This window comes from Ailuropoda melanoleuca, chromosome X (genome assembly GCF_002007445.2).
Source record: "Ailuropoda melanoleuca isolate Jingjing chromosome X, ASM200744v2, whole genome shotgun sequence".
In the NCBI taxonomy this organism is placed as follows: Eukaryota; Metazoa; Chordata; class Mammalia; order Carnivora; family Ursidae; genus Ailuropoda; species Ailuropoda melanoleuca.
In genome coordinates this window covers 2,123,135-2,147,476 of record NC_048238.1, presented here as the reverse complement: position 1 = coordinate 2,147,476, position 24,342 = coordinate 2,123,135, and the positions used below count along the sequence as shown (strand labels likewise).

The 24,342-nt window shown below is 46.4% G+C and overlaps 1 protein-coding gene across 1 annotated transcript in view; it reads left to right on the top strand.

The window, feature by feature from the left end:
- The window catches only part of PRKX (protein kinase X-linked), a 108,251-nt gene extending 84,242 nt beyond the window's left edge, over positions 1-24,009 (top strand). The window contains exons 5-9 of the mRNA XM_011226978.3: positions 8,179-8,274; positions 11,832-11,889; positions 14,346-14,423; positions 16,432-16,580; positions 19,372-24,009. Coding sequence (XP_011225280.2) covers positions 8,179-8,274; positions 11,832-11,889; positions 14,346-14,423; positions 16,432-16,557 — 358 coding nt within the window. The 3' untranslated portion in view covers positions 16,558-16,580; positions 19,372-24,009. The remainder of the gene's footprint in view (positions 1-8,178; positions 8,275-11,831; positions 11,890-14,345; positions 14,424-16,431; positions 16,581-19,371) is intronic.
- The last annotated feature ends 333 nt before the right edge of the window (positions 24,010-24,342 follow it).

Sequence of the window (24,342 nt, the reverse complement as noted above, 5' to 3'; positions counted from 1 at the left end):
CAGGAGAAAGTGAAGAAAATCGGTCTTGAATTTTCCATAGAGAGTAAAATTTAGAAATCTCAGCAGAAACATGACATATCTGTGAATTTTAATGGAACGTGGTGCCTCTTTTTAAGTATAAGGAGCATTCTCTTCTAAGGACAAGAGGAAAGGAAGTCCGTATACCTGTCGTGAAACAGACAGATCAGAGGCAGCACAGGGAAGGGGTGACCAGAGTAAACCCAACACACCTGACCACCAGAAGCTCCATCCTCTAGTCTGGGTGCAGTTTGGGGGGGCTCAGCATCCCTTATCACTTCTAGCCTGCTGTTCTCTGGGTGAGGGTAGAAGCTAAATTTTTGGCAAGTCTCCCCTCTTCTGCAGAGACGGTCCTTTCCAAAAGCCACCTGCTCCATTTAAACCCTTAATATCCCAGTGCCGCTTAACCTAAGGATTTCTAGAATGACCACGAGCCCACAGAAACGTCGAAAACACATCACACCTTTTGGAAGCAGGTGCAAAGGACAATGAGCACCAGCTTTGCATTTCCTCTGGAGGACAGAACCGGCTCCTTGATGGAGCAGACGCATAGGTTCTTGAGGGGTTAGGGAGTGAATTCTTGAGTTTTTCTCCCCGTCGTTTCATAGGAAAACAGGTACCGTGGCGTTCTTGTGTTTCCGTAACCGTGGTAAGCCGCAGCAACAGTGCACGGCTGTGATACCAACGGCTTTTCTTCATTTCTGTTCGGGTTAATGAGCGTTTATAAGGGACCGAGTCCTTAGAGACAGTGTCGGCGTTACTGTCCAGCACGGTGGGTCCACGGGGTGGGGATGGGGCTTCGTCATGGTCACCGGGATCGTTGTCACTTTCGGTCCTTCGGAGACGCACGCGTTCACCCAGCACCGCTGACTTCTGTGCATGTCCTTCTCTGTCCCCAGGACGTGGACCCTTTGTGGAACACCCGAGTACCTGGCTCCCGAAGTCATCCAGAGCAAAGGCCACGGGAGAGCCGTGGACTGGTGGGCACTCGGCATCCTGATATTTGAAATGCACTCGGGGTGAGTAGGGCTTCCATGGAGAATCAGTGCGTACTCTCTGGCACTTCCCCTCCCCTGCTTCTGGAACGTAGGTGCTTTTCGATGGCAAATACCCATGGTGTCCCCCCATGCCGGTTTCCCTGTGCCAGCATGGCAGTGGGGACCCACAGTTAAGGGTGCTTTCATAAGAGCAAAAACACACAGGAAGCACCAGTATTTGGGACCTTTCTCCTACCTAAATGTGCCTGTCTTCCACGAATATAATATTAAATCTTCTGCAGGGACTCTTTTTGGAACAATGCAGAAAGCTAAGTAATGATCATATGCGTTGGGTAAAGATAAATTGCATACAGTTTAGGACTTTATGGAATGAGTCATACGCTAGGAAGGAGAGCGTGTGCCCATACTTGCTTTCACGGTTCCACTTCCCCCCACATCCAGATACCAGAGGTGTTGAACAGGTATCAAGGTATCACCGTGATTATTAAATAAATACTCCAGTCTGGCTGAGGCACGAGACAGGTGTGCTCTTCTCTACCAGAAACATAAAGCAAGCATCCCCCGCTTAGAAATCATGGACGTGGGGGTTCCTTCTGGTCCTACAGAGGAAAGGCTCTTCTCTGATGGTGCAGTGACGGGCAGCTGGTCTGTGGGGTGCCAGGACGCCGGCCATGTGGCTCTCAGACGTGCGGCCCCTCTGCCCCCTTCTGCCCTCCCTGCTCTGTCCTTTGTCCTCCTCCTTCAGCTTGCTTATTTCCTGTGGGAGAGCTTGGCAGACGCTCGCTCTTTACTCCCAGCTGAACCCAAAGCCCGACCCCATTCCACACCTGATTCCCTGCAGGCCAAGAGCAGAGCTTTTTGCCTGGAAACCTTCCCTTCCAGTTGGAAAGAATGATGGAAAGAGGCGTATTTCTGCATTGAGGTTGTGGCCAGAGTGGAGTCTTGTGAAAACCTGTATTTGTCTGTCTGTTAACTATCTATCAGCTATCTACCCATGTATCTATCATCTATGTGTCTGTCATCTGTTATCACATATCTCTCTTTATCTATCTATCTATCATATCTATCCATCCGTCTGTCCATCCACTTATCCATCTATCAATCCCTCTATCCATCCATCACCTGTCTATTCTGTCTGCCTGTCTGTCCATCCGTCTATCCATCATCCATCCATCCATCCATACGTACACCCAACCATCCATCATATCTATGTATCTGTCTATGTATGTATGTATCTGTGTATCTATCTATCTTACCTGTCTATCCATCCATCCATCCCTATAGTTATGTCTGTCTACTTATCCATCCATCATCAATATATCCATCCATCCACCCACCCATGTATCAACCATCTATTCTACCTGTCTGTCCATCTATCCATCCATCATCTGTCCATCCATCCACCCACCCATCTATCATCCATCTGTTTTGTGTGTCCATCCATCCCTCCCATCCACCTATCAGTCCATCTACCCATTCATCCATCCATCCTTCTGTTTGCACATCCATCCGTTCAGCCAGCCATCCAGCCAGCCATCAGTCTGCCATCCATCGATCCATCGTATGTGTTTATCTGTACATCCATCCCTCCATGCATCCATCTCTGTATCTATTTTTGTCTGCCTATCCATCCATCCATCCATCATCCATCCGTCCATCCACCACCCATTTATCTATTCTGTCTACCTGTACATCCATCCATCCATCCATCCACCCACCCACCACCCATCTGTCATCCGTCTATTCTGTCTACCTGTGTCCATCCATCCATCATGTATCAGTCCATCCACCCACCCATCTGTCTATAATCCATCTATCTATTCTGTCCATCCATCCATCCATCCATCCATCCATCCATCCATCCATCCATCCATCTATCTGATCTCCTATTTTCCGTTGCTCTTCACCCAGATGTGTCTAGCAAATCACACAGAATCGAATTTCTTGACACCCCAGCTTGTGAAGTCCCATGCAGAGCAGAAAGGTAACATGAATCATCCATAGGGCCCATCCGTCAAGAAGATACAACAGTTGTGAATATTTATGTGCCCGTATTCATCAGATTCTCCTCAGATGCCCTGCAGCACGTTTCCCTTCCTTAACGTTACTGACCACTAGAGGTCAGCATTGTTTAACGATAAATGAACCCTGGCGGCCAGGGCTTAATAGATGACATTCACGAGCTGTTTTTTCTCTATTCCTGCGGTATATTCTGGTAGGATATATTCTATACATAGAATATAGTACTATGAGATATTTCTAGTAAATATAAGTTTGGAAAATAATATTGGTGGAATATAAGAAAATTAATTGGAATTAAAATCGAATAAAATAGAGGCGCCTGGGTGGCACAGCGGTTAAGCGTCTGCCTTCGGCTCAGGGCGTGATCCCGGTGTTATGGGCTTGAGCCCCACATCAGGCTCCCTCTGCTGGGAGCCTGCTTCTTCCTCTCCCACTCCCCCTGCTTGTGTTCCCTCTCTCGCTGGCTGTCTCTCTGTCAAATAAATAAATAAAATCTTGGAAAAAAAAATCGAATAAAATCGAATAAGATTAGAATATAATATTAAGACGTATTAGGGTGATTATATTAGGATTATTATGTAGAAATAATTATTAGAATGATTAGAACATTATTAGGGTGTAATCCATTCAAATATTAGAATGTGCTGTACTAGGATATTAGAAAGTAGAATATTTCTAATATTCTCGTAGACTACTAGCAACAGTGTATTTCTAATATAATACCCTACAATATTAGCAGTAGACTAGAAAATAAGGAAGTAAAATCTAATACATTATGAGGCCGTTATAGAATAATGGGTGATGAATCGTTAGCACCCACTCCCAACCGCAATACTATGAGCTGACCTTTGCATTTCATACGAGGTAGGGACCTATGTGTTCACTGTAATGTATTTTCATGTACACATTTCCAGCTGGGGGGGGGCTCAAGGCTTTCTGGAGGGATTTCTGGAGAGACACAAGTCCGTGCTCATGCCACAAGCCTCGCCGATCCCTCCTGGGCATTCCTTGGCTCCCTGTAGTTCCTGCCACACTCAGCCTTCCCCTGGACCACTTCTGGATTTTCTCATCGCCTCCTCCAGCTGCTCCCTTTCCTGCCCACGTTTCCCTGGCAGCAGCTGGAGGTGTCCCCTCCCCTCCCCACAGCAACCAGGCTGCGGTTGCTGCAGGTGTAAGAAAAAATGCATCCACATTGAGATCTGCAGTCAGAAAAAAAACCCCTCCCAGATCTCCGGAGAGAGACTTGTGGAACCCCAGGGTTCCGTGGGACCCCATGTTGAGAATCGTGGCGGTCATATTTCAGACAGGGTGTCCCTGGGGTCTTTCCTACTCTACACTCTGCCCTCCACCCTTGCACATCCCCGCTCTTTGTCCTTGCCACTTTCTCCGAAGGACGCAGGCTTTCGTTTTCTACGCACGTCCCACGCACGTCCCGGGGGAGGGGGTCCTCGAGGAAGACGTCAGAAAAGGTGAACTGGTAGCACTTCCCCGTCGTGTTTTTCTCTCCAAAAACTCTTTCTTCTTTTCCTCGAACCCACGTCCAGCGTGCCCGCCTTCCAAGGCCAGCCCCTCCTGTGGTCGTCCAAGAGGGTGACGAGGAGCGTGGCGTGACCACCAGTATCGCGCGTCTTTCTGGACAGTCCATTCTCCTGGAAGGTGTGGGTGGGTAGAACGGATGTGTGAAAGTCATCATGGGGAGACGATGGAAAGAGCCGCAGAGCTGGCGCGGAGTTGGGAGAGGAAACTCTTGGCCTTGCTTCATCCCCGCGAGCAGGCCGTCCTTCGGAGTGCCACTGGGACCGTGGAGATCTTTAGGTCACTTCCGTAACGAGTGCTCGCTGCTTGTCGCGGAGCTGGAACGCGTCTGTTGGATTAGAGACGGAGATCTGCGGATTTCTTAGAGCACCTTCCACGTGCCCAGGGCAGGGCTCGTTCTCAGATCCCCGTTCTCTCTGCTTCTTCCTTTGGGCACGATCCGGTCGTGCTCGTTCGTTATCATTTCCTTCCGCTCGTTACGCTGCTGCTGGCATACCTTCCCCATGAAGCAGTTGTGTAATGCCGGCTTCCTGAGAACGCTTTGTGTGATAGTTATCCATAAACCTTGTTAGGTATGTATGACACATTTTCTCCTGGTGTTTAACGCACTGTTTGTGAACGTGCGCGTTTCCCCCGATGAAATCATACAGCCCGTTGTCCTCAGACGGGGCCACCACCCAAGAAGGGAGTCCGACTCCCCCAGCCATTGTCACACACAGCATCTGGGCGACCAGAAAGGGTTGACTTGGGAGCTGTTAACTTGAAGGCGTACTCGGCTGGTGCGGACCGCATGAGTCTCTGTGCGTATAGACCTTTCCGCCCCAGCTTGCCCTGGGCAGTTTCTCGAGACGCAGGAGCTCGTAAATCTACAAGCCAACAGCGGCCAAAGTACTTGTAGTTACGAAACCCAGATAACCAGCAGCTCCGAGATTCTGCGGTGCCCTTCTCAGCACCGAGCCTCTGCTCACTCCAGAGTGTATCAGTGAAGATCTAAAATGTCTCGTAAGGACAAAAAGCTTTTTTGTGCCTTTATCACACATGGCGACGCTTTCACATTTACTGAGTGCCTTCCATTTTCCTTGTTCACTTACGTCTTCTCCCTCAACTTTCCCATTAATTTCCTTTTTTTTGTACTTTATAGACAATTCTTTAGTTTTTCAATTTTTCACTTCTCTATAATGTATGTGCAGAGTTAATGTGTCTGTTCTGTATGTTAGTAGCTGCAAAGGACAAATGCTAAAAACGTGGTGGCTTACAATAGAAGTCCATCCTCTCCCAGCTCTGGAGACCAGAAGTCTGAGATCCAGGCAGGGCAGGACCACTGAGATCCAGGCGGGGCAGGACTGCTGAGATCCAGGTGGGGCAGAGCCGTGCTCCAAGACCCAGGCTCCAGAGGAGGGTCCTTCCTACCTCTTCCAGCTTCTGGGGCTCCAGGCGTCCTTGGGCTTGTGGCCACATCCCTTCCATCTCTGCCTCTGTCTTCATGTGTCTTCTCCTCTGTGTCTGTGTCTCCTCTTCTGTTACTTATCAGAACACCTGTTGTTGGATTTAGGGCCACCCTGATCCAGGATGAGCTCATCTCAGATCCTTCCCTTAATCACATCTGCAAAGACTCTTTCTCCAAATAAACTCACATACACAGATTGTCAGAGTAAAACATGGATATATCTTTTTGGAGACCACCATTCCACTCACTGCATTCTGTTTTTTTGTTTTTATTTAATTTATTTTTTAAACATCAAAAATTGATTTGAAATCAACAGGAAATTTTTTTGCCTGTTAAGTTGCCATCTTCCATCAGGGTATCATTTGAAAATGCCATCTTTTTTTTTTTTTTTTTTAAGGTTCTATTTATTTATTTAGAGAGAGGCCATGAGCAGGGTGGGGAGAGGGAGCGTAGCGGGAGAGGCGGAGAGAATCCAACCCTAAGATCATGACCTGAGCTGAAGTAAGAGTCGGGCACTTAACTTACTGAGCCACCCAGGTATCCCATGAAAACACCATTTCATAAGATATTTCCAGTGCTTATTTCAGTGAATTACAAGTTCTGCTTCTAAAGGATCCAATTAGTGGTATCTTTTTGAGTTGAGGGTCTTTGCCTTCAGCACTCTGAGCAAATACCAAAAGTACAACTTGTGCCTTGGGGCATGTAGGTAGGTATCTGGCATATATTTATTATTTTATTTAATTTTTCTAGCTCTTTGCAGTTTTAAGTATGTTTCTAATGTAGCTTATTTCAGATTTTTTTTTTTTTCCCTATTTCAAGGTATCAGAGAAGACGGTTGGTTTCTATGCTAGGACTGCAATCTTTATTTATTTTTTTCATTTATTTATTTTTTAATAATAATTTTTTATTATGTTACGTTAGTCACCATACAGTACATCCCAAGTTTTTGGTGTAAAGTTCGATAATTCATTAGTTGTGTATAACACCCAGTGCACCATGCAATACGTGCCCTCGTTACTACCCATCACCGGCCTATCCCATTCCCCCACCTCCTCCCCTCTGAAGCCCTCAGTTTGTTTCTCAGAGTCCATAGTCTCTCATGCTTCATTCCCCCTTNAGTCCATAGTCTCTCATGTTTCATTCCCCCTTCTGATTACCCCCCTTTTCTTTATCCCTTTCTTCCCCTACCGATCCTCCTAGTTCTTATGTTCCATAGATGAGAGAAATCATATGATAATTGTCTTTCTCTCCTTGACTTATTTCACTTAGCATTATCTCCTCCAGTCCCGTCCATGTTGCAGCAAATGTTGAGAAAACATTCTTTTTGATAGCTGAGTAATATTCCATTGTATATATGGACCACAGCTTCTTAATCCAGTCATCTGTTGAAGGGCATCTCGGCTCCTTCCATGATTTGGCTATTGTGGACAATGCAGCTATGAACATTGGGGTGCATATGGCCCTTCTCTTCACTACGTCTGTATCTTTGGGGTAAACACCCAGTAGTGGAATGGCTGTCTCATAGGGTAGCTCAATTTTTAACTTTTTAAGGGACCTCCACACTGTTTTCCAGAGTCTGCACCAACTTGCATTCCCACCAACAGTGTAAGAGGGATCCCCTTTCTCCACATCCTCTCCAACATTTGTTGTTAGGACTACAATGTTTAATTCTGATAACTGTGCCATAGACAGCAGTACATGAGTTAGTGGGCATGGCAGCGTTGTCAATAAAACTTTATTTATAAAAACAGGCTTCCGGCTGTAATTTGCTAGGTCTTTGTGTTCCGAAGGTGCAAGCTCTCTTCCAGCTCCCTAAGTGTGACCCACGTGAATTCATCTACTCTGGAGACTCAGATCCTGGCTGCTTGTAGACGTGTAGTCTGCTTGAACCAAAAAAGAAAAAAAGGAAAGAGAGAGGGAGGGAAGAAGGGAGGGAGGGAGAGAGGAAGGAAGGAATAGGACACAGTGTAATCCATCCTCTTCCATTAGCCCTGCTCACATTTATCGAGCACCTACTGTGTGCCACATAGTCCTTGTGTATGAAGAATACTGAAGGGGGTGCACTTTGAACGTCCAGAGGAAATGGTGCCCGCTACAAAGCAGGGATTTTTTCCGTGCTTGTTCTCCTCTAAAAATAGGTGTTTATTTTTCCTACAGGTTTCCTCCGTTTTTTGATGACAACCCATTTGGCATTTATCAAAAAATCCTTGCGGGCAAGATAGATTTCCCCAGACATTTGGATTTCAGTGTAAAGTAAGTAAACCGTCTCCCTCCTCGTCGGGGGTGTTTATTTTTAAAATCGCGAGACAAGGAATCCCAGGGCGGGCATCTGCCGAGCCGGACGGCACACTGGGTTCTTAACGCGCTCTGCTGCACGTCTCCTGCACAGTCGACCTTTCCACAGGGCGGGAAAAGGTGGTCGTGATTCTACTGTAAGGATGCTTAACTTTTACATGACTCTTGGCCAGATTTTACGCGTTTTGAGAGAAATGACATTTAGAATTAGCCAGTAAAGGCGTTTGTTAATCACACTAAGAGAGCCATTTAAGTATGTGATGAGAAGGGTCCTTCCCAACCCCCCACCCCCTCCTGCTGGTTTTGCCGTTGGCAGGAATGCTGATGGCTTTAGCAGGCTGTTTTTTTTCCCTCCTGCTTAAATTATTTTCATTCTTAAATTCCTTTTTCATGCTAAAATTCAGACTGATGAGCACCTGCTCTGAGACATTTTCTGCGGCTTCCATGTTAGTAACTTGGGGTGTGCAGTTCATTAAATGTGTGGTGACAGCACGGAGAACACTTACGTTTTTAGAAATCTCAGAATGGTTGTGGCGTTCCAGTTACCTTCGTCCATCTGGTCACCTTGTAGACACTTTTGTGCCATGATTTCTAGTTCTTTCCCTGCATTTTCCAGGTGAGGTGCTGAGCGCACCAAGGCCTGCTGATGACAAGGTGGTTCATTGCATTTAACCGAGAACTAAACTTTTCTCCCTCTTTGCTATTTTTTAAAGTAGCCTATGGGCAGCGAGTTCAGAGAAAACTGATTTCATGACACTGGGTCAGCTGCTGGGACCACTGGCTGCATCCAGTTGCTTTTCTTAACGGTGAAGGTCGTCTCGCTCCCCCCAGAGGCTCTCCGTCCAGATAGAAGACAGTGTTTCCATTGGCTGGTTGAGCCAGAGGTGGTGTTAGGTTTGACACGCCAGGCAAGTTTTAGAAGACTAGCAAGAAAACGAGGTTCCATTTAAAAACAATCATCTAGAACGGGGAGCACTCTGTCCCGTGAATGGTAAGATAGTAAGGTGCAAAGGGAGATCAAGCAGTCAAAAGCTCATTTTCTCTAGAAAGAAAAGAAAACTATTTATATAGACCTTCTCCCCCAGGGTCCAGATCCCATTAGAGTTGAGTGACGTTATGTCACATGGACTTTTTCAGAATTTACTTGTGTATATGCCATCATTTCACCAGTGGTTTGCTTGGATTAAAATGTGCTCACACCCACTGGTAGATCGGCCAGTTGGCGGTGACCTTAGACCATTGGAATTCTGGGTAAATGGAGGGGGTGGGAACATCTGCCTTGCTCTGGTTGCACACTGGTGGTATCCAGTCCGAGGAGGTATACAGGTGTGGCTTAGCTGTTGCTGTTGGTTCACATGCTCCAGGTAAAATGAGGGTGGACTGTCTCTTGCTTTCTCAAAATCAGCCCCTTGCGGAGACCCCCTGAAGGTCTTAGTCTTGGCAGAGCCTCGGGGAATGTATTCACCTTCCTCTTGCAAGGAATGACTTAAGCTCTTCCTAGAGAAGTTTCCCCAGAGAAGGGACGATGCATTAAATCATAGGTCATTTCTTCCATCATTGATGGGAAGGGCTCAGGTCGGTCGTACGAAAATATTGAGTAAGTTTACACTGTTCCATGGAAGAGAAGGGAATACAAGAAACCTAAATTCAATCTCCGTCTGGTGTCTTGCTAGCCCTGCCTCTTTTCCTCCTAGTTTGTTCTGAAGAGAGAACCAGCAGTGACTCTGCTGCTGTCCTTTGGTCTAGAACACTCCCGTCTTAGCAGCCCCAGGCTCTTCTCTCTTGCCCTGGGACCCCCATGTCCCCAGCAGGGGGGCTCAGCCAGAGCAGGAAGCTGGGCTCCTTGGATGTCGTTGCTGATTGCAAATGGTGGTTGAGAAGAACTTCACTTCTTTACGGTATTGCCTGGATCTCCCTGAGCTGGCTGAGAAGCAGGATCCGAAGAAGTCTCGCGTATCCAGATCCCTGCCGTTGGGTTCCATGACGGTCGAGTTTTGACTCTCACGTTCTCAAGGTCTTCTGTTGTTGGTTCACACAACCTCGGCGTTGGACCGTGTCACCTTCCTGCCTGGGCATGTGTCTCTTTGGATTGACACTGAGATTCCTTATGGGATCTTACACAGCTGAAAGGACGTCAGAGCTTTGGGGCTTCTTGCCAGCGTGGTAGAGCAAATACCAGGGTTTCTTCCTGTCCCAGAGGGGTCAGCGAGAAGCCAGGCAGGATAGTAAGATCTAGAATTTCAGGCGCCATGAATCAAGGGATTGCCGGTGGCCACAGGACCCGTCCCCAGATTGCAGGCCCCTCCAGAGTTCAGACAGTCCCAGAGTTCTACACGGCTTTGCCATATTGGACGGCCCCTTTATATCCGTACCCTTTGCTTTGGGGACTGTGCTGTTTTGTAAGGGTTTCGTTTTACATTTTAAATAAAACATCGTTTATTTAGAATCCCAGTATAGACAGCTTTAAGTGTATGCACTAGCAGGGATGACAGGGGTGTAATTAGTAGGGAAAGAGAAGGAAAAAACCCATAGTTAATTTGGGATTGTTTGAAGAGCATGGCATTCGGTGATTCACAGTCTAGACATACGGCAGCCCGGGGATCTTGGGACCCTGGACCTTCACGAATATCACAACGGGCCTCGGGATCTCAGCCTTTGCAGCCGGTCACAGAGTCCACGCCGTGGCATGAGTCCATGGGTGTGCTCCTCACCCTGGGGGATAAGGTACACCTTAGTCTTCTGAAGTTGTGTCATGGGTCTTTTGAAACAGCCATGGGTCTTTTCATTGGTCTGGGGGATTTCAATTTATATTTGAAGTCTCTACCTGTTACTGCACATAATGTATTCTGTATCGTATGTAAGACACACACGCACACGATTTTTACTTCCTTACCTTTTCTTAGAGCTAGCCTGTCTTCTGAACGTCTTGGACAGTCCTTTAACCGTCAGATTCTGATTGACCTGGCATAATCCCGATGGGCCTGTATTCTGACATGGGCTGCTGTCCAGGAGGAAGAAGCGGGTACAGCAGCAGAGTTGAAGGGAGTCACAGAAATTTGGATGTGATGGGAGAGCCAGCAGCGTACAACCAGAACCCCATAAATACATAGACCCTTAGCGCACAGCGTGACCATCCATTTTTGGTAAAAGCAGATGTCTTCTCTTTGACAAGGACAGCCTCACGGGTATAATTTAAATGAAATGTCGCTGTCCTTGGGGCAGGCACAGGATTTTTCACGTGTTCTGTTGGAAGGCTCGTTTTCTGTGCAATGAGTTAATGAACCTTTTCCCTTTTGCTCTGTCCCTGTGTGTAGCCAACCCGGCTTTGCATAAATTATGTACAAACCAGTATCAGTGAAGAAACAATTGCGGGAAAATGTTGAGGCAAAATGAAAATCGATCCTGTCTCCTAGTGCGTACTGTGGTGGGCAGATTTGACTGCTGTTGACATGCCGTCTTTGCTTGGGTCCGTATCAAGATGCGTCTTTTTTTTTTTGTCTCCTTCCCGCAAATAGAGACCTCATTAGGAAATTGCTTGTTGTTGACAGAACCAGACGCCTTGGAAACATGAAGGTCAGTGTTTGTCTCCATACGTATCATCCCTTAGACCCTCTTGTCGCTTGACACCATACATTTCTATTTCTAGAAAAAAAGGCATGGCAATTTTGTGTAATTGTTGATCAAGCTTCAAATCTGGGTATCTGGGCATGCAAAAGCCACCTGGGTCTATACCGCATCCTTTCTTCTCTCCCCCACGAGTCAACGACTCACCCATCATCTCGAGCATGTCGGTATTTTGCTTATTTATTTCGACTTTTCAGATAACACGATTGACCTATAAATCACATACTGTACACGCCTCCCCATTGAAAGTGTGCAGTCCGGCAGCTTTTAATATGTTTGCAGAATTGTGCAACCATCCCCATGGTCAGTGTTAATGTTTTCCTTCATCTCAGAAAGAAACCCCATACCCTTATGCTGTCGTTTCCCAAGCCCCCCTTCCCTCCTGCCCTGGGCAACCACTAATCTCCTTTCTGTCTCTGTGGAATCCCCTGTTCGGGACCTTCATGTACACGATTCACACCAGAAGGGATGTTTTGTGTCTGGCCTCTCCCACTGAGCATCGTGGCTTCAGGGTCCGTCCACATGCTGGCAGCTGTGAGTGCTTTGTTCCTTTTTATGGCCGAGTCACACTCCATTTGTGGATGGACCCCATTGTGCTTACCCATCCATCCGTGGGTGGACATTTGCGCTGTTTCCGCCTTGTGGCTCTTGTGAGGAGCGCCGTGAACATGGCTGAGCACATTTGTGTGTGAACTAAGCATTTCGGAAGGTGTAGATCATGTATGGTTTTCACAAGCTTTTTCCGTGGTGGGGAATATATTGAGATTGTGGCATAAATGGTATGATATCTTACATGCATGTTTTGGTTCTCTTCTGGCACCACTGAATCTAAGTGAGTCTGGGGACGTCTTCTTAGCTATTTCTAGCTGTGGACGTCCATGGAGGAACTTAAACATGGGCCAGTGCGTTGGTCTTGTCTGCTATGGTCTTGGGAGACACAGTAGACCGTGTGTGAGGCTTGAGTCCCACCAAGCTCTCAGGACCCTCTGTTGATGTGGGTGTATTTGTGTCCTGTGGGTGCTGTAACAAAAGACCAGAGTCTGAGATCCAGGCGGGGCAGGACCACTGAGATCCAGGTGCGGTTGGCCCACTGAGATCCAGGAGGGGCAGGGCTCCTGAGATGCGGTGGGGCAGGGGTGCTGAGATCCAGGTGGGCAGGACCCACGGAGATCCAGGTGGGCAGGACTCCTGTGATCCAAGCGAGGCAGGGCCATGCTCCCTCCCAAAGCTCCAGGGGAGGGTCCTTCCTCCTTTTCCAGCCTCTGGGGCTCCAGGCATCCCTGGACTGGTGGCCGCATCCCTCCCATCTCTGCCTCCATCTTCACGTGGCTTCTCCTCTGTGTCCGTGTCTCCTCTCCTGCCTCTTACAAGGACACTTGTCCTTGGATTTAGGGCCACCCTGATCCAGGATGAGCTCATCTCAGATCCTTCCCTTCATCACATCTGCAAAGACTCTATTTCCAAATAAGTTCTTTACAGATACCAGGTGACATTTCACAAACTTAATGTTACATTCAGATCCATTGGCTTCTTCCTATGTCACAGAATTCATGTGTTTCTATCTTAACAACTCCCAACATTTAATAGATTAAAAAAGTTGCTCCAAGGGCCATAAAAAGGAAGAAGAAGGGTCGGGTCGAAGGCTGAACACCTGGGAGGGATTTTCAAAGACCATGATGCCATTAGTTGGCCACTGGTGTCACCCTTGTGAATGAAACAGACCCTAACAAACCATTACTATTACACGAACGCACTGATACTATAATTGAAAGGTGCTGCTGGGTAGCTGTTCAGCTCTCTGAAGTTGGACGTCATGGTTTGAGTCCTAGTCATCTGACTTACTAGCTTTGCAGTACTGAGCCAGTACATCATTTAGTGAACCTCGGTCTTCAGGTCTGTGTGATGAGGAATACCAGAGAAAACTGCCAAGACAAAAACAGGTGGCAGACTCAGAAATGACCATGTGTCTGTCTCGTTTTATCTCTGGAGCCTGAGCCATAGTCATACTTTTATAAAAGTGTGGCCCAGAGTAGTAATGACCGGATTTGTTTCTACTATAAATTACAGTGAACAGAACACAAACACCTTCCTTTTTACATCGCCCCTCCTAGCTCACGGTCCAGGGACAATTACTCAAAAACATATCACACTTTTTAAATTTAATTTTATTTTTTTATTCTATACTAAGTAAAGTAGAGATTCTGTGGAATACTTTGTTCCCTGTGCTGGTNCTTTTTACATCGCCCCTCCTAGCTCACGGTCCAGGGACAATTACTCAAAAACATATCACACTTTTTAAATTTTATTTTTTAATTCTATACTAAGTAAAGTAGAGATTCTGTGGAATACTTTGTTCCCTGTGCTGGCGAAATTCTGTCTACTGACGATTCCTGTTTCTTTTGAAGAACGGAGCAGATGACGTAAAGCGGCACCGGTGGTTCCGAACTGTGGATTGGGAGGCGGTCCCACAAAGGAAACTGAAGGTACAACATACGTACGTGGGTGACTGTCAGCTCTTTGCCCTTTACCTGTCTTCAGCAAGGGGCAGTGTCTGACTCTGATACATAATGAATTTGTATAATACAGCTGATGATCGCATATCGCTAATTAGCCAAGATCCCTTTTCAGTGGAAATCTTGGCTGCTACAGACACACCCAGAGGTAACGGGTTAAGATCCCACGTTTTACAGTCGGATTTTTTGAGACCTGGCTCTGTCCCTCACTGGAACTATGACTAGGATGAGTCCCGTCCCACCAATTTCTGATTGGGAATGGTAAATGGTATAACACAGATCAGGTGTTTGTCCAACACTTACGGATATTGTGCAGTGATGGCAGTAGATTAGATGGAGAATATTTTCTAGATCACCTTGCTTTGAACTGAAAAAAATATATATATGTGTAGATAGATAGATAGATGTTTATTTGAGAGACAGAAAGAGAGCATGCACATGTGGGCATAGGCGGGAAAATCTCAAGCCAGCTCCCCACTGAGCGTGGAGCCGCTGAGGGCCTTGATTTCGCAACCCTGACATCGTGACCTGAGCCTAAATCAACAGTTGGACTCCTGACCGACTAAGCCATCCAGGCGACCCAGAATTGAAATGCATTTTTAACAGGAGACTTCAGTAGTGATGTTCTCAACTTTGTACGTTTTTTCTTTTTTAAAGATTTTATTTATTTGTTTATTTGAGAGAGGGAGAGAACACAAACAGGGTGAGCAGTGGGGAGAGAGAGAGAGAGAGAGGAAGCAGACTGCCCACTGAGCAGGGAGCCCAACGTGGGGCTTGATCCCAGGACCATGGGATCATGACCTGAGCTGAAGGTGGACGCTTAACCAACTGAACCACTCAGGCACCCCTCAAACTTGCACTTTTTAGAGCCAGTGGAAAGACTTTAAAAATGCTCATGCCTGGCCCCCAGCCCAGAACCTAGGGTTCAGCGCAGACCACCAATGTCTCAACGAGCTGCTTTCAAGTGTTTCATTGTATTAAATGACTTATTTTTATTTTTATTTTTATTATTATTATTATTTTTTTAAGATTTTATTTATTTATTCGACAGAGATAGAGACAGCCAGCGAGAGAGGGAACACAAGCAGGGGGAGTGGGAGAGGAAGAAGCAGGCTCCCAGCAGAGGAGCCTGATGTGGGGCTCGATCCCACAACGCCAGGATCACGCCCTGAGCTGAAGGCAGACGCTTAACCGCTGTGCCACCCAGGCGCCCCTAAATGACTTATTTTTAAATTGAAATAATAACATGTTTTCATTGTTCAGAAACCAGATCTATATGAGAAGGTATGCATTACTGAGTGTAAGATATTCTCTTCCTCTATTTCCTCCCAAAGCCCCTTGTTTATTTTTATAAATAAAGTTTTCTTAGCATACGGCCACCTGCATTCATTTGCATGTTGTCTGTGGCTGCTTTCCCCCTACGGTGGCCGAGCTGAGTAAGCACAGAAATTCTACGGCCTGCAAAACCAAAAACATTTGCTGACTGGTCCTCTACGGGAACCTTTGCTGAGTTCCTCTTCAGTGCCAGTGACCTCATTTCACTGATGCGGGATTGAGGCTTGTCATCGGTGATACCAACACTGGAGCCTGTCGTGCTTCACCTCTTTCTGGAATTTTCCAAACTCTGGCCACGGGACCAGCTGCCTCAGATCACTCACACCTGAGCAGGCCTGGGGATCTGCATTAACAAGGAATCTGGGTGGTTCTCCAGTCTAGAATTTAGAAGCAAGGGCTGGCTACCACCCTTCCTTCGTTCATTCCTCCTATGTCACCATTGATAGGTACCTTTTTGTAAATATCTCCGATTTGAAACTTTCCACCTCAGTAAACAAAGAAAGGACAACTTTGGTTTTTTGTGTTTTTCCCCCCAAATCACCCCTGTGGTTATATAAAGTCGCAGACATAAAGGGACGCACGTCCCATCCAGGTGCGCACCGTTCCTTCTGACTGTGCTTTGTGCCTTGCCCCTGCCCTGCAGCCCCCCATCGTGCCGAAGTTGTGCGGCGAGGGCGATACGTCCAACTTCGAAGCCTACCCGGAGAATGACTGGAACGCGGCCCCTCCAGTGTCGCCGAAGGATTTGGAAGTCTTCAAGAATTTCTGAGGACGGCAATCTTCATCTGGAAGGTAAACCGTTCGTTTTGGTAATGACGCATCAGTGAGGTTGACGTGACCCCACGTCAAGCGCATGTTGCCTTGGCGGAGTGGGGCTTCCCTCGTCCACTGGGGCTCAGCAGTGGGGCAGGGCTGGATGGGGTCCTTCTGCGTCTGAGACCGTGTGAGGGACGTGTGCACCTGCACGTTCCAGGGGCACAGCCCCTTTGCGAAAAATCCCTGAGTTCCCGCATTCTGGAAGCCCTGAGTTCCGCACCGGCTTCCTTGTAGATACCTACCAAATATTATCAGAAGGGTTTTTTTAGGTTCCCTTGTCGCTAGAGACTGATGACAGCAGTGAACACCTCCTGTGGAATTTGCCAAGCTCCATTGGACGTTTGAAAGAAGGGAGTTTTGAGTTTCTCATTTCTTTGAACTGTTGAAAGTCTACGACTCTGTGTCTGTGCAATCTGTGACTTGATGACTTTGAAGGACTTTTGAATGTGGGTAGTAAGACCTTGCAGTTACTCCGTCACTTCAATCAGGTTTTCCTTCTCACGACACACAGGCAAGAAAAATCGCGGGAAGGAAGAGAAGCAAGATATTGCCAATGATACGTCTACTCCTTGACTTTCCTTGTTTTTTGCCTCTGTTTATCCCCCCAACAGCACTTCTGAGGAATAGGAGAAGTAATTGGTCAGTACCATGTGCCCGTTGACGCCATGGAAGGGCCCTCGCAGGGAGGGAGGCGTGGTGCACCGGAAACCTGTTCTCGGCTGCTGTTGCCACGCGGAAACCTGCCTAAAAGTTAAAAATTTGTGGAGGCAAAAATTCAATAAGAGAAACAGGTGGCCATGTGGATGAGAAGGGAACACATCTGCTTGATGGGTTTTAGTCTTTTCAACACATAACGATCGTTCTCCTGAGGTTTTCTTTTTTTTTTCTTTTTTTTTAATATTTTATTTATTTATTCGACAGAGATAGAGACAGCCAGCGAGAGAGGGAACACAAGCAGGGGGAGTGGGAGAGGAAGAAGCAGGCTCATAACGGAGGAGCCTGATGTGGGGCTCGATCCCATAACGCCGGGATCACGCCCTGAGCCGAAGGCAGACGCTTAACCGCTGTGCCACCCAGGCGCCCCCTCCTGAGGTTTTCTTAAAATACTCTTTAAGCTGGAGCTTTTCCAGCTTCTGCAAAGCTACTGAAGGCCAGTTAACGAGTTTTAAAAACAGAAGGTGTTTTCTAAATTCGGGTTTTATTTTCTGTTCTCCTCGTTTGCTTCAGGTTTGAATGATTTGCCCATAATATTTTATACGTTATTTTTATCCAGTTATCTTTAAATGGTGGAAGACATGCTTTGGTTTCTGGTGAAGGACACTTTTTTGATAAGCCAGAGGACTGGAGCCTTTTTGTAACAGAGATACTATTAAATTTACTTACGGAAGCACAAAGCTGCCCTCCGATGGGGTCTGTCGTGTACCCAGTGGATAGTTTTCTATTCATGGTTGGGAATTGTACCCCCCAGGTGCCCCAGCTACGTTTTTAGCACATTCTGTAGATAGGAATAACTTTCTCAAGGCAGTGCGTATCCTTGGGAACGTACGCGTAGATGGCATTTTTTTTTGCACCTGGAATCATTCACTGTTGATGACCTTCTCAGTGAACCTTGGGAAATAAGAAACCCTTTCATGATCACATTGCTGCTTATTCCAAGACACTGAATTTTGGTCTCTTGCTCGAGCAGCTGGACTGTTAACATTTGAATCGGTTTCCACGATTTTGCACACAAGATGGGACAGAGATCTGGCGTTTTCAGCACCGAGTGATAAGGTGTGACCATCCACGCGGGAAGGTTATTTCTTTGTGAAGCAAAAAAATTTTTTAAATATTTTATTTATTTATTTATTTGAGAGAGAGAGAGCAGGAGCAAGAGGGATAGGCAGAGGGAGAAGCAGGCTCCCCACTGAGCAGGGCACCTGGCATGGCGCTCGATCCCAGAACCCTGGGATCATGACCCGAGCCGAAGACAGATGCTTCACCAACTGAGCCACCCAGGCACCCTCGTGAAGTAAAATTGTCTCCCATCGATGACACACAGGTGCACCTTAATTCCTGCCCTCTGGAGCCGATTAATAGCTGTATGACTAACCTGCTCGTCTTTGGAAAGTGAATTTTCCCATCTTTTCAGCCCATGGAGGAGACTGTCAGGACGGCTGGCAGGGACAGACCTCACACTTTGGTTTTTGTTTGACTTCAGCATTTGATTAATGTTTTCCATCTAGCTGGAAGGTTCTATGGTGAAGCACATCGAGACAGAACTTGGTTTTGCTTGTGAAATCAATCTCCTCTCTTAGCATAGTTGAACATGGGATAATGCTATGCATGATGCCATCATATCCCATTTGAGACCCACCATTAAAATACTGCTTAATTTTTTTCTTAAAGATTTGTATACTTATTTTTAGAGAGAGAGCACGAGTGGGAAGGGCAGAGGGAGAAGGAGAATCTCAAGCAGACCCCACGCTGAGCACAGAGCCTGATGCGGGGCTTGATCTCACGATCCTGAGATCACGATCTGAACCGAAATCAAAGGTCGGAGGCTTAACCAACTGCATCACCTGGACATCTCATTGCTTAATTATTTTATTAAGCATTTCCCTCCCCTTAGAATTCACGCTTGTGGATCTTTGCAAGAAGAATTCCAATGGAAAGTTTGTTTTTGTGTGTGTATTATTATTTTTCAATTATTAGGATGATTATTACAAAACTTACCCAGTTCTTCTGAACACTAACAAAATCTTTTTTTATTTCATGCCGCAAACAGGGTGATTTGAACCTGTTGGGGACAAGGAGCTGCACGTCGTCCCTGAAGAAGGGTCGTGTCCGCAGGACAAGGACATCTCCGTATTCTATAAGTCCGGATGTATATAGAGAGACTGGATATCCGTACAAAGTCATGGACCTGGCATTATTTAAGCAACTGGAAATTAAGCATCATTAAGCAACTGGAAATCTACTGCACAGTAGGACCTTTCGGATCATTGTTGGGTTGTAGATTTTATCTTACTCTTAGTGTGGTGAAGCTACTGTTGGCATCTTGGTTTTCCTCATAGACTTATCTTCATAAGTTTGAACTGAACGTGTTTGGTTATAACCACAGATGGCGTGTGTGTGAGTGTGCGTGTGCGCGCATGTGTAAAAACACCATATGACTGGTGCACAGGAATTGTGCCATGTTGTAAATCTTCACACTTGGCAGAGCCCATGACTTTTATTTTCCAAATTGCTCTTTCAAGAATCTGGTTTTCTTGGGGACAAAAGCTAAAACGGATAAGATGTGTGCATTTTTTATCGTCTTATGTGCATTTTGTAGCTTGTGAAGAAAACACCATGTGGTGGTCCACATCCCGTCTTCAGTGCTTCGTGTCTGGTGACTCTAGGTCTTGAAACCGGAAAGTAAGAGAAGGACAGTTGAATTTGAGTCTGAGAATACCAATAACGTTGTTCAAGGAATGCAATGCAGTCCAGAAATTTCCTGCGTCGCATCCAGAAATTTCATACTCCGTTGGGGGGGGGTGGGGGCAGGTGGCTACCTATTAAAATTCCGGTTGAGCTCTGTCTCCAACAAAACGCGGAGCTAACAAATGACTTTCCATGTTGGCTCAGTTGCACGGATGACCTTCATCCAAACATGGGTTTTTTTTTTTTTTTTTTTTTCAGCTTCCATTGTGGGAAAAGTAAGATGCAAATAAGCCACAGGATGTCAGTGTTCAGTGTAGTAAAAATTAACCTCTCTTGTTTCTGTCTTCATAAATGTTCAGCTTGGTTGTGTCCAGCACACTCTTGTCTCCTAGGTAGGGCGGGCTTGTGCAGACTTCTCGGTGGCTGAGATTTTGTCTTTTCCTCTCCGGACCTGATCGTGAAGATATCACGAAGAGCGTCCTGCAGATGCTTTACCGTTGGGATTGACTTACTGCAAGGCAGATGTGGAGTGGGTTCCAGTGCGCATGTTGCTAGATGTGGGTCTTCTCAAAAAACGGGGCATGCAGAAGGTGCTAGGGGTCCTTGCTCTCCATGATCCATTGCCTTGTCTTGTGGTTCTCTTCCTCATTCTGAAGTTTGCTGCATGAATCTCAAGGGGTAGCCCATTCTCTGCTGACCGTGACTCAGCTGGACAAACAGAGTTGCTCACGTCTGTGATGTGTCTGGTTGTAGGGCTCAACTGTGACCTTCTGCAGGGATGTCTGTGCACTTCACGAGTGGGTGCCAGAGCCTTTGGTGACTGCAGAGGGACATACACACAGACCTCCAGGACTCCTTCTGTACCCTTCCTTTCTTCCCATGTTTGGCCTGAAAAAGTCCAGCTCCTTGGGCAGCAGGGATGGGAGCACTGCTTGCCCTGGGAGGTGTTTCAGTGAAATGGGTGCAGGGAAGAGGGAAACCTGGACACCCTCTCAAGGCTTCTCCAGCTCATGTGTTCTTGAGTCACCTTGTGGCTTCTTGGCCATCGTAGACATTGTTTTTCAGTGCCATGCCTGGGAAGACCTTTTCTTTCCATGTAACCCTTCATACCTCTCTTCTGTAAGCACATCTGTGAATGTGGAGAGCCGCCGTGTGGGGAAGTCATATATTTCTTTAAGCAGCAAAATGTCAAAGACCATGCAGTCGCATACCAGACTTGGCCAGATTCCACTCAGGAATCCGAAGCCTGGGGCTCAGCATTATGGAAGGTGGAATGGAGAACATGTGTACCCACCCAGGCATTAAAAGACCCTGAAATCGAATCCACTCCAGATTTCCCTCTTTCTCATGCATGACCTGCTCTTCCAATACAAATTCAATGAGTAAGGTTAGAGTTACTACAAGATTTAGTAAAATAAACTCTTTATAATGAGTAACTCAAAGAAAAGACATTTTTAAACGACGTGCCCTACGGATGTTCCAACAGAGCGGTGTTTTCAGTCTGTACCAAGCAGTCCCTGTGCTGTTGGCATTAAGTAGGGGCCAGCACGGGCTACATGTTCAGCATGAAGTTCCTTAACTGTTTCATCATTGACTGTTACAAGGCTAAATCGGCAGTGTCTGTGCTCTGATATATAAACCCACGAGGGAAAGCAAAGATCTCACATCCTCTGACTTATAAAAGTAAATTATTACTATTTTGGAGCCTTGTGCTTAAAAAAATAAAAATAAATGAAACACCTTTCTTGAGCACGTTAAAGCATTGTGTGTAGACACACTGACCCATATGCCTATCTTCGGGTTTAGTTTTCACCGTCCCGGATTTCATATAGGATATGAAAATAGCCTCAAGAAAACATGAAATGCAATGCCTTAATTTTGGACAGATATGCGCGCGCACACACGCACACGCCAACATTGGAATGCACTGATCACATGGTTCTTTAAAAACATTGTCATCGGCCATCAGCCATGCAAAACAAATTAAAAACTAAAAGGAATTCCAAGAATACCAGATGGTGTTAACCTCAGTCTTGCCATTTCAATATTCGGGGTGGCACACGCCATGTGCTAACGGCCCGTGGCTGGACTGTTAAATTAAGCGGAGTGATGTAATGCAAAGACTGATTTAATCAAAACGAGTCCCAGACCCATGGGGACACTCCCTATATATAATTGAAAAATAGTTTATTCGGTGGGGACACTCTGAAATCTTCAGGTATCTGATTAGATATCTGTGTCCAAAAGTCGTATGAGAAGAAACATCGTGGAAATGTTCGCAAAATTTGCATCAGGAAAAAAAAAGATAGACTCCTTTTGTTCTATGCAATTTCAGGACTTGGCAATATTTTCTTAAATACAGATGCCAATTAAAGAAAATCCTCAGGAAACGCATGTTTTGCAAATTAAATACGTTGGGGTGGGTGGTGGTTTTCTAAGGGGATTGTCACCAACCCGCTCGAACACGCATCTGCAAAGCTAAGAAGGAAATTAAATCACAGCTGGCCATACAGCGTGTCCTCCATTTGCGTTGGCCAGCTTCCAGTTCTTGCAGAACACACGTTAGAACCCTGCTTGGCGTAAATGTATCTGTTGTGGCAATGGGGCACATCGCGATTTCTGCGGTTGATGAGACGATACGTCAGAGCCCGGCAGCAAGATCCGCGCGCCCAGCTCGACGTCCTCGTGATGCTTTCACACTTCTCTTCCCATCCCTGCCCACCCACCTGTCCTTGAGCATCTGGTACAGTGTTCTGTTTTATTCTGTACTCTCTGCCTAAAGACTTCCTTGCTACCAACGACAGAATCACCAGTACCGCTAGACAGTCACGGGATGTGGGATGCGTTTGCCATTTCTGTGTATGACCTAAGCTGCCTCTAGATTTTGGACCACTTTAACTGTGAAAACATGGCTCCGTGCCATCCACTAAAGACCCCAGTTTGCCCCCACTCTCTGGGCACCGAGGGCTGCCCACCTCCTGGGGAGCGCTCCAGGCTGCGTCAAATCTCATGACCACGTCAAAATTCTCATTCTAGCTACTTGGTTATTGTAGTGCAGGAAAAATTCTTGGTTGGATTTTTTCCCCCCAACCAATTGATCGTACATCCCAAAATGAATAGACTCAGAGAAGGCCCTGACGGCTCCCATGGTGGATATTGAGAATGTGATGCCCGAGTTCTTTTTCTGGTGGTGCATCCACCACGTTGGGCAAGTCCTGTGTACTTGTACCGTGTGTCTGTGTTTCTTACGGAGGCGAGAAGGCCTTCGCTGTACTTTGCCTTCAGGGGACGATGTCCACTTACCAAAAAACAAGAAGACAAGCACATGAACTGTTGTGTTAATAACGTATTTGGGTAGTTTGGTGTGTGTGTTGGTGGCGGTGGAGTGCGGGAGTGGTGTTTTCACCAAGCGTCGCGTATTCCTATCAAGTTTGCTTTGCAGACCCCGTGGGCTTCACAGTCTTTCGTAGTAAAAGGGAAACGCTCTGTCGTGCTTTCCTATAAGTTATTGTGTTGTCATGCATTCTGTTGGGCTTCCCTCAGCTCTTCCCTGGTCGACGCCTCTGTTAATTTAAAGTAAAAGTCATTACGTGTGTGTGTTAGTAGATGGGATTTTAAGCCTTTTGACACTCAGGGCGTCTTGTCCTCTGAGATGGTCCTTCAGCTCTGCAGAACGGTCGTAGCTTCCTTCTTCCTTGCGCTGTGCTACGGGCAGCCTGGCGGGGTGGCCCCGGGACGGCCGTGGGATGCCGCAGACACGAGACGGAGTGCCTTTGCAGGTGCGGTGCGCCCCGGCGAGCCCGCACTGGGATCCCTGTGGGATTGTCCCAGCTTCTCATGTGGAAAAAAAAAATAGTCTGTTGCTAATTCTTTCAATTCTTGCACAATGAAAATCACTGTGATTTGTATATATACCCTAGGAAAATTTTACTGCTGCCTAATTTATGTAAAAATACTATTCATTCCAGGTTTGTTTAATAAAACTTTGTCTCTTTTAAGACGTCTGATGCTGGTCTCCTTCTTTGGTTATGGGGTAAGCTTGTCTGTGTTTATCTAGTTCCGGGGTCAGCAGTGTCTCTTAATTTAATCTTTAATTTTTTTATCGAGGCATAATTGACATATGGTGTTATATTAGTTTTGGATGAACAACATAATGGTTTGCTATCTGTGTATATTGCAAAATGATAACCACCATGAGTGTAGTTAGTAATTCCCATCACCACACATAATTGTGAACTTATTTTTCTCGTGATGAGGACTTTAAATTCTTTCTTCTAAGCAAGTTTCAAGTATATGATAGAAGATCATTGTATCTTTTCTGCAGAATGCCAGA